Genomic DNA, 11,660 nt, shown 5'->3' on the forward strand with positions numbered 1-11,660 from the left:
GCGTTTCAACCAAACCAGTTTTGTTTCCAAACAAGAAACGATTTTAACACAAGTGTTTTGTTATGAATTTTCTGAAAATTACACTTGGGAACTTGGCTTACTTATAGCCCAAGTCCTTCTAATCTTAACCATCCAAAATACATCCAATGGCTAACATTTAAACAAGCAAGAAAACATGGAAAAGTTGTCTCCACAAGGAAACATGCAAGAAAACAAGGAAAAGTTGTCTCCACAAGGAAACATGCAAGAAAACAAGGAAAAGTTGTCTCCACAAGGAAACATGCAAGAAAACAAGGAAAAGTTGTCTCCACAAGGAAACATGCAAGAAAACAAGGAAAAGTTGCTGAAAAATAAAGAAAACAAGCAGCTGGATTTCGTCCTCCTTGGTGTGCGTGCAGCGGGATTTCGTCCTCCTTGGTGTGCGTGCAGCGGGTGCCTTGGTGTGCTCCCCATCAGTTCCCATATTCCACATTTAGCAAACTAACAAAGGAAGGATCATTGGAGCGTAAGGGCTGAAAATTACGAACCAACATTAGGCCATTATCGTGAGTGTTCACGACCAATTCGTCCAGCTCATTAACCAACTTCGAATCATTAGTTTGATCAATATCTTGATTCGCATTCGCATCATCCCCTCCCCCTTGAAAAGGAATTGACCTCAATTCAGCTAGGCCATCGTCATCCAAGTAAGGAGAGAGATCACCAACATTAAAAGTGGCGTGAACACCATAATCACCAGGAAGTTCAACTTTGTAAGCATTGTTGTTGACTCGCCCCACAATTTTATAAGGACCTTCCGCTCTAGGCATGAGTTTATTCTTCCGTTTGCTTGGAAATCGCTCCTTTCTCAAATGCACCCAAACCAAGTCTCCAACCTCGAACACCCTTGGCTTCTTATTCTTGCTTGACTTCCGTTTATAGGCTGCATTCACGGCTTCAATTCTGGCCCGGACTTGCTCGTGGAGTTTCAACATTGCTTTCAACTTGGACTCGGCATCTTTATGCACCAATTCATCTTTAGGCAACGGAATTAAATCCAAAGGAAGATAAGGATTAATACCGTATACAACTTCAAACGGTGAATGACCCGTAGCATGAGTAGGCGACCTATTATAAGCAAATTCGGCATGAGAAAGTTTGAGATCCCAATCCTTTTGTGTCTTGCTCACAAGCCCACGCAACAAAGTTCCCAAAGTTCGATTTGTGACTTCGGTTTGCCCATCGGTTTGAGGATGGTGAGAGGTACTAAACAGCAACTTTGTACCCACTTTCCTCCACAATGTATTCCAAAAATAGCTCAAGAATTTAGAATCCCGATCTGACACAATAGTCTTCTTGAATGCCATGTAACCTCACAATTTCCCGATAGTACAAATCAGCCACGTTAGAAGCATCATCGGTTTTATGACAAGCAACAAAATGAGCCATCTTGGAAAAACGATCAACCACCACCATAATAGCATCCTTCCCACGTTGAGTGCGTGGCAAAGCAACAATGAAGTCCATAGAAACATCGTCCCAAGGCCTGGCCGGAATTGGCAAAGGAGTATATTCACCTGGTTTGAACTTGCTCTTCGAAACTTGACAAGTAACACACTTACCCACGATATTGTGAACATCTTTTTGCAATCGTGGCCATAAGAAATGCTCTTTCAAGATCTCCACGGTCTTAGCCATTCCGAAGTGACCAGCTAGCCCTCCACCGTGAGCCTCCCTTACAAGTAGTTCCCGAATCGGATGCTTAGGAACACAAAGTCGATTTCCTTTAAAAAGAAAATCGTTTTGAATCAAATACTCTCCCTTAGTTCCTGATTTGCACTCAAGATATATAGCACCAAAATCTCCATCTTCACCATAGTAATCCTTCAAAGTTTCAAAGCCCAAAAGACGGACATCAAGTGTGGACAGCAAGGTATACCGACGAGACAAAGCATCGGCTACAACATTACTCTTCCCATTTTTATATTTGGATGAAAAGTGAAATGATTGTAAAAATTCCACCCATTTTGCGTGCCTAAGATTCAACTTCTGCGGCCCATTAATATATTTCAAGGATTCGTGGTCGGAATGCAATATAAAATGGTTAGGACGAAGGTAGTGACTCCAATGATCAAGAGCCCGCACAATAGCATAAAATTCCTTATCATAAGTGCAATAATTCAATCGAGCCCCACCCAATTTCTCCGAGAAGTAGGCAATAGGACGATTCCCCTGAATCAAAACAGCCCCTATTCCTACGCCACTAGCATCACACTCTACCTCGAAAGGTTGAGTAAAGTCGGGTAAAGCCAAGATAGGAGCGGTACACAACCGATCCTTAATCGTTTCAAAAGCTTGCTTGGCAGCCCCGCCCCAATTAAAACTCCCTTTCTTCAAACACTCCGTTATAGGGCTGGTTATGGTACTGAAATTTTGAATAAATCGACGATAAAATGAAGCAAGCCCATGAAAAGATCGTACCTCACTAACGGTTTTAGGTTCTGGCCATGATCGAATCGCTTCGATTTTTGATTGATCAACCGAGACACCATCCTTGGACACCACGTATCCTAAGAAAATTACGCTCTCCACAAGAAAAGAGCACTTCTCACGCTTCCCATAAAGTTTCTGACTTCGCAATGTTTCGAACACTTGCCTCAAATGTTCAAAATGATCATCTATGCTCCTGCTATACACCAATATATCATCAAGATAAACCACAACAAATCTGCCCAAGAAAGATTTAAGTACCTCATTCATCAATCTCATGAAGGTACTTGGAGCATTGGTAAGACCGAATGGCATAACGGTCCATTCATATAACCCATGCTTCGTTTTGAAAGCCGTCTTCCATTCATCACCTTCACGCATTCGAATCTGATGGTAACCACTTCTAAGGTCGATTTTTGAGAAGATGACCGAACCATGAAGCTCGTCAAGCATATCATCGAGTCTTGGAATTGGGAAGCGGTATTTGATTGTTATATTATTCACGGCACGACTATCAACACACATCCTCCACGACCCATCTTTCTTTGGCACAAGTAGTACCGGTACAAAGACAAGGACTTATGCTTTCACGAACATAGCCCCTAGCCATCAATTCATCGATTTGCTTTTGGAGTTCCTTTGTTTCTTTGGGATTACAACGATAAGCAGCCTTATTCGGGAGAGATGAGCCCGGAATAAGGTCAATTTGATGTTCAATGCCCCGAATAGGAGGCAAACCAGCCGGTAGCTCATCGGGAAATACATCACTAAACTCCGTAAGGAGTTTTTCAACTTGGTCATTTTCCTGCAAAACAACATTAGAACTCGAATTCTCTTTAGCAACCAGTAAGAAAACCCGTTCACCACCATCAATAGCTCGCTCCACATCCCGTTTTCCAATCAACAACGATATACCAGCCTTGGGAACCGTGTTTGTGGCAGCAACACGGCTGTTTTGAGGTGATAAAGGCTTGAGCACAATTCGTTTTCCCTTATCTTTCAATTCATATTCATTACACTTTCCCCGATGTAACACATCACGATCAAATTGCCAAGGTCGACCCAACAAGATATGACAAGCATCCATGGGTATAACGTCACACAAAACCTCATCAACATACGAACCCATTGCTAAATTCACACGGGCCTGTTTAGTAACTTTGACACTACTACCGTTATCTAGCCAATGCAAAGCATAAGGATGGGGATGTTTTGTGGTCTTAAGACCCAACTTAGACACCATTTCAGTAGAGGCAACGTTAGTACAACTTCCCCCATCGATAATTAGACTTACCCATCTATTATTCACCTTACAATTAGTATGAAACAGTTGGTTCCGTTGTCCCGACTCAATTGGTTTAGAATCAATTTTCAAAGTTCGCAAAACCAAATTAGTATTGACATTAGGTGCCTCATAACCCTCTACTTCTTCTTCCCCTTCCTCATTATCATTAGAAATCAGAAACTCATCCATTTGTTCTTCCTCGGCCAACAATTCATCCCGACACTCAAAGGCTTCTCTTAAGGTCACAACTCGTTGATTAGGACATGCACTTTGATAATGACCGAATCCTTGACACTTAAAGCATCGAACCTTAGCCAAACTAGTCTCTTTTCCCGGGGGTTTAGAGGACTGACCAGCGGTGTTTTTAGGGTTGCCAGTCGAGGTGTTAGACACGGCCTGGTTGTTTGGGGTACCGACAGATTTAAACTCGGGTTTAGACCACGTTTTAGGCTTACTCGATTCTGAATTCGACCCACTCCCATACTTAGTTTTCCCTTGGGATTCGACTTTCAAACAAAGACTACACAAAGTATCAAAATCAGAATATTGGTATAACTCAACCGTGCTAGCAATGTTATAATTTAAACCACGCAAAAATCGAGCAATTTTTTGTTCCTCTATTTCTTCCAATTCACCCATAATAGCAAGATTCTGAAATTCATCTAAATACTCGCTAACACTCAATTTGCCTTGTCTAAAATCAGCAATTTTGCGATAAGTAGACAGCCTATGGGTCGATGGTACATACCTTTTCCGTAGTTTGCGTTTCAGGGATACCCAAGAATCAATTTTCTCTTTGCCTTCTCGGACCCTCTTAGCCTTCATCGCCTCATACCACAGCGATGCTCCTTTGCTCAATTTCAGAATTGCAAACCCACACCTCTTATCATCATCCAAGTCTTTGAAATCGAACAAACGATCGATTTTCCGTTCCCACTCCAAGTAGGCCTCGGGATCAGCCCCTCCAACGAATTCAGGAAGATCACTCGCTTTGAATGCATCAACAATTCGTTCTCCTCTTCTAGGTTGCCAACGCTCATCAGTTTCACGAGCATGCTTCAAGGCTTCCCGTAATTGATGAATGAATTCTGGACTGTTGAAATCCACCGACATAGTTAAACAAGGATCAAGAGCCGAATCTCTGATACCACAAATGATACGAATTGGGCAGCGGAAATAAAAACGATTTGGACAGTACGGTGGACTGTTCGTACTAGGTCTGTATGAGACTTTGTAAATCTGTTTAATTTCGAGAACAAAAAGAGTAAAATTGATGGACTGTTTTTGGCGAACCGAACGTACTAGGTACGACCCGTTCTGAATTTTGTAAATAAAAGGATAGTGTTTGAACAAGTAAGACCTATTACTTGATCAAGGTGAGTGAGACCAAGACCTATTGATCAACAACTCGAAAGTTTAATCGAAATCGCGTTTCAACCAAACCAGTTTTGTTTCCAAACAAGAAACGATTTTAACACAAGTGTTTTGTTATGAATTTTCTGAAAATTACACTTGGGAACTTGGCTTACTTATAGCCCAAGTCCTTCTAATCTTAACCATCCAAAATACATCCAATGGCTAACATTTAAACAAGCAAGAAAACATGGAAAAGTTGTCTCCACAAGGAAACATGCAAGAAAACAAGGAAAAGTTGTCTCCACAAGGAAACATGCAAGAAAACAAGGAAAAGTTGTCTCCACAAGGAAACATGCAAGAAAACAAGGAAAAGTTGTCTCCACAAGGAAACATGCAAGAAAACAAGGAAAAGTTGCTGAAAAATAAAGAAAACAAGCAGCTGGATTTCGTCCTCCTTGGTGTGCGTGCAGCGGGATTTCGTCCTCCTTGGTGTGCGTGCAGCGGGTGCCTTGGTGTGCTCCCCATCAGTTCCCATATTCCACATTTAGCAAACTAACAAAGGAAGGATCATTGGAGCGTAAGGGCTGAAAATTACGAACCAACATTAGGCCATTATCGTGAGTGTTCACGACCAATTCGTCCAGCTCATTAACCAACTTCGAATCATTAGTTTGATCAATATCTTGATTCGCATTCGCATCAGTATGGCACTTGAACTTGCCATCAATCGCATCACACTCTAGTCACTTCGAGACATCACCTCATACAAGTGACTATGGGCGAATACAATGCTAATCCGCGTTCACTTTAACGGGGTTCAATTGTCTTTACAACCCGTTTGGATGTAACAAAGTATAATATAAGAGTTTTAAAGTAAAACTCGAACGACAAATGCGATTATCACATATGAATAGTCAATGCCTGATTACTATTTCATATTCTATAATCTAATTTGATCTTGTACGTAGTTTGTTCATTTCAACTCAATTGAAATGATATGACTCATCATGTTTAGCCTTTGAGAAGGCTTTGGTTAGTAGGTTTTATCAACTTCTTGTACCTTACTCAACATTACTACATACTCGTTTTCCTTTGTAATGTATACATTTGCATTACAAAACTTTCTGAGTACGTGTCGAGATCTAATCAAGACATAGGCCCTCTAGCCTTAGAATAGCTCCCACTGTTTTCACAGTGTGCGGGACTCATCATTCTTGCACATCTCATGATTGCAAGTGTACTCAATTTCCGTTATAAATATCTCTCATTGTTCTTTATTGCCTAGAACGATTCTAGAAAATCTACTTCTTAATTATCATAGCCACAATGGTATCTTAACCATCCTAATGTGTTTTGATTATGGTTTTGTCGGAAACCATGCGCAATCTCAATTGTCAATTGTCACTTGTGTAACACCCTTTACACAAAATTGCATCATAAACACTTTGTTTTACTTCCTTAATGCTTCTGCAAGCACTTAAGGGTAATCTTTATAGCTTACTTGGTAAAGATTACTTAAATTCGATTTTTGAAAACAACTCATCATGCTCAAAGCACATGAAGTGTTATACATCATTTCCTTTTAATTGATTCGGCAGCGGAAGCAAATGAAACCAATCAAATATGTTCAATTTAATTGACGCTAATATCACGTGGATTTATCTTCATAAATCCGTATATTAAAGATGTATTATAATACTCCAAAAGTCTTAAATCATTCGCAATGATCAATATGTCATCCACATATAAGACTAATTAAAACTTCCGTAACTCCCACTAAACTCCATGTGTAAACACAACTTCTCGACTTATCGAGAAATGTTTTACCACATGATCAAAATGTTGATTCTAACTCATTGATGTCCTACTTAAGACCCTCTCTTAAGTTTTACATTATCTTAGGATTGCAAGAATCTACTAAACTCAAGACATGTATTAAATACATTCCTTCTATTGAAGAAGTGGGTTTTAGATTCACTCGCTATGTATTTCATAACCTCATGATGAAACACAATCCCTAAGAAGATCCAAATAGACTTAATCATTTCAATTAGTGCAAAACCCTTTGCAACCAATCTTGATTTGAAATATCTCTTTATTAGTGCAAAACCCTTTGTCACTAATCAAGCCCTTTTGTTTCGGATTTTCATGGCTCTAAGCCTTGTATTGAGTTGTGACTTAAACACTCTTATGTAAGTCATATGTTCATTACTTTCTCGAAGTAATCAACTTGAATCAACCAATTTCTTTTGTAAGTTATAAGCTCTTTACTTTCTTAAAAGTAGCATGAATTCATCATCTTTAACAAGTGACGAATTTAACCTCCTAGGTTTTAAAGAAACAACGTCTTACACAAAACGTCTCATGTAGCCAAGAAAGACCAGTTTCTTGCGACATAACATTCTTTGTAGCTCTTGTATAATTTTTCTCCCTCTGTCTTCTAGAAATAAACTTGTATTTCAGAAAGATGACTTCACGAGCCACAAACCCGGTGTACTCGTGATTATAATAAGAAAAATGAGCATTTGTTTCTTGTGAAAACTTACAAACATGGTACCCTTACCATTTCATATCTCATATGATTCTATTTAGTGGAAAAAATAATTTAGACAAAAATGATAAAATCCCCAAAAGTATCAAGTAACTCAAAGTAACTTGATTGAAGTCCAAACCATATCGAATAGCGTTTGATTTCTTATCCAACCACACATTACTCCATAATGCGTGCTAAGAGAGATTAACTTGTGATACTATATCACATTTCCTTTGGCTTATATCAAAGTCTTCACTTTGATAATCCCATCACGACTAAATCGTGATTCCTTGAACTCTTTGAATTTCTTCAAAAGATTTTTCTATTTACCTCATCAACTTAAATCGTTGGTAAAAGAAAATGATCAACCTATTTTGGATCAATGATTTACAACCTCGATCTCCTTTTCAACCAAAAGGCACGAGACATCTTGCTTTGAATACAAGATACGCATATATCATTAACAATCTAATGGTTTCAAGAGTACTCGATAACTCTTTGCGTTCATTATTCCAAAACTTAAGGTTTAATCTTGGGTTACCAATTTTGAGTCTTGCATCATCTTCATGATTTATCATTCTAGTTTGGTTTAGAATATAATCACCTTGATAATGGGCTAGCCATATATCAAATCGTGGTGTATAGGGTCACAAAAGTGAAACCTCTTTTGTAACTTAACAAGTTTATATTCTTATTTAGAGTTTATGCACTTAATAGTCACAATTAAGTACAACTATAAACCCAAAACTAGATTGATTACACAATGACTCTATCTCTCAATATGATTGTTGCTAGTCGTCATATTCTAATCATCCTATGTATCAAGTACAATGATGAAAACCTCCATTGGTTTCTAATATTGACGAAGTGGTACTAGCAAAATTTATGTTTAATCAAATAAACATTTAAAGAAGAAGGTCCCATTAGATGTTCTACAACTAACTTGTTGATTCTTCAATAATTTGGGGTAGTTTCCTTTCTCGTGTCCAACATTTGAGACAATGGAAACTTTATCGGTCGGGATTGATAGGTTTAGTATCGTCATTCTCAACAACTTTACTTTTATCATTACCTTGTATCAATTCCATTATAATCTTTACTTCTTGAACCTCGTCCTCATCTTAACGGTTTAAGAGAATGCTCCAACTCATTTCAATGAGTCTTTGCTTTGAGTAGCAAAATTGAATTCATGAAGAACACTCTTCATTTGTTCGTTTTAGTCTTAAAAACTTTCATTGAGGTGGTTGCGTTATTTTGGTCAATTACGAATTCTTGACAAAACTAATTACCAAAATAATTTATCGCTTCAAGGTACTTAATTCAATTAAGTATATGAATAACAATCCATTCTAAGTAGATGTGTTAGTCAAGAATCAAAAACCTGTTTGATAATGAATAACTTTAATCTATACTCTTTACAAGAGATCCTTAGCAATGGTTCATTTGAGGTTTTTAGAAGCAAAATTCAAATTTGTCTCTAGTTACGATGTTTTAATGGAGATTTTGAAAAATCGAAATGATATCGTATATGAATTGTGGTAAAGAAATAGAACAATATAATAACGGAATAGTGGAAAGACTTAACATTTATCGTTTTAAATCATACTTGTAAATAAATTAACAAGATATGAGCATTTATATAGTGACCTCTACCCAACTATAAAAATGATTCCGAGATCCAAATTCATATCAACTTGGGCACGGGGTAGCCGATGCAACCCTTATCAATATAACTCGGTGGATTAACTCTTTAATCGATTCTACTTTTAGAACTCTCGGTCGATAAAATTACATTAACATTTATCTTTAGCCCAAAACACATCCGACAAGGGCACGGGGTAGCCGATACATCCCTTATCAAAAAACTTTTGTTGAGTTCAATCCAAATTTCGAATAAATGTGTCCATTATCCAAACCCACATTAACTTGGGCACGGGATGGCCGATACATCCCTTATCAACATGAATTCGGTGGATAGACATTTATCACCCACTTCCCCTACGTAACAAGGTTTGTACCCCGGGGTAGCCGAGCGCACTCCCTCGCGAAATAGGTTTTCATGGTTTCTATTATTTGGTAAGGCTGTGTCTCAATTGATTGTTTTAGCGAGAGGTCATGTCAATTTATTATCTATCACGTTTTAAGTGAACTAAAGCGGTGAACTACGATAATTTTAATTGACACGGTCGATAAACTCGATAAAATAAGGATGCATGTTTTAGTTATGGCGATTTAGCGATGCATGTGACATAAAATAAAATGCAAGCATAAAGATAAATAAATCCTAGTATGGCCTTTCCTAAAATAGAAAAACTATTTATCTATTACATATTCGGAAACCAACTCCATTGGTCCCTTGAAATTCGGTTGTGGCACGCATCTCGAGGTAACACCGTCTTTATGTATCGCCATTCTTGAAGAAATCCGTCTTTGGGAACTCCGGAATGAATAAAATTACATAATAAATTACATAATTTCCTATTATACATTTGTAACTTAAAATAAAATAAATCTATTAAATTACAAAACGGTGATACGAGATCACAATAAAAAATTACAACCGAATCGATATTCCCATACATTTCGGGAAATACCAATTAAAAACTAAGGCCATACTAAGTAAAATTACATAATTCAAAATTACATAAATTAAAATTATGACAATCATAAAGAAAATGCAGCATTATAATATGTATGAACATGCTCAATTTTATGCTAAATCGCCTTTAATTAGCCAATATCGTACATTACTTGGTTTTTACGGATTTGCGTGATTTCAACATTTTATAATCACAAAAATACATAAACTCATATTTATGCATAAGTTAATTACCCTAACCTCTTAGGACTCAAAATTTAGTCTTCACTAATAATTTGACCATAATTAACCAATATTTTATAAAATTGTTCATAAATGGACCAAAAATTACAAAAATAAGCTATTAAACTTCAAATAAATCACAAAATTTCAAATAAATTCAAAATTTGAAATTTAAACTCATGAACATTCTGGAAAATTTCCATGACACTCATAATGTTCAAAATCTTAGGTTAAAAAAATTCGAAAATTTACCGGAAAAACAATGTTGCGGTTTATCGATTTTTAATAAAATAATCATAAAAACAAGGAAAAATTACTTTCACTAACTTTTCAATTTTAGATCTGAAAAAGATAATAAAATGCAACATTAGACGTTTTTCCTAAGTCATAGATTATGTTTTATTAATTTTCCACTAATAATGTCACTATTTATGCTATTTTTCTTCAAAAATCCATAAATCATGCAAAAAGACTTCTTTATAGCCAATTATTTTACACACATCTTGTAAAATTGCATGTGACAACATATTAATTTTCTATGACCAGATTCGAAATTTAACTCATATTAACCTATTTTTCACCTAAATCCGAATTTAATAATGAAAAATTCATTTTTCGAGCATAACAAGTCCAAAAATTATAAAACTTTACAGGTTATCTCAAAATACTATATGTAACAACATATCCAAAACCCAACTGAAAATTCGAAGTATAGCTAATTTTAGACCAAAAATGACATTTTTACTCATAAAATCATATTTAAATGCCATTATTGTAAAATATGAACAATAAAAATCCGTAAAATTAACCAAAATATCCTAAAACATTTTAGGACCAGAAATATTAACATGCATGGATTAATTTCGTGATATATCATAATAACACAAATTTTACAAGTTTTATTTGTTTTTCTTATAACTCGGAAAAACTTTAAACCGATTTGCATGCAAACAACCTTGGCTCTTGATACCGATTGAAGGAAATGTAGATCTTTATACATACTAACATACTCATATATGTTTAAATTAATTTGTCATAAAATTAAATACGGATTTTATTCATGCAAACAAATAAACAATATAAGGAAGAAAAATAATTTTCTCACCATAAAAATCGGATTTATGGGCACAAGTGAGTTCACCTACTCACTTGTTCTTGAGCTCTCGAAATGGAAGAACAAGGACTCAAAGGTAGAA

At 36.6% G+C, this 11,660-nt stretch overlaps 1 protein-coding gene across 1 annotated transcript; it reads right to left on the minus strand.

Moving 5' to 3' along the window:
* Positions 1-452: 452 nt before the first annotated feature.
* Positions 453-4,867, minus strand: LOC141638156 (uncharacterized). Its single transcript, XM_074447568.1, has 3 exons — positions 3,065-4,867; positions 1,448-3,012; positions 453-1,086 (listed from the first exon to the last, which is right to left on the minus strand). The coding sequence occupies exons 1-3, from the start codon at positions 4,865-4,867 to the stop codon at positions 453-455; spliced, it is 4,002 nt and encodes a 1,333-aa protein (XP_074303669.1).
* Positions 4,868-11,660: the final 6,793 nt, after the last annotated feature.

The sequence above is a fragment of the Silene latifolia genome, unplaced genomic scaffold, assembly GCF_048544455.1.
Source record: "Silene latifolia isolate original U9 population unplaced genomic scaffold, ASM4854445v1 scaffold_189, whole genome shotgun sequence".
Taxonomy (NCBI): Eukaryota; Viridiplantae; Streptophyta; class Magnoliopsida; order Caryophyllales; family Caryophyllaceae; genus Silene; species Silene latifolia.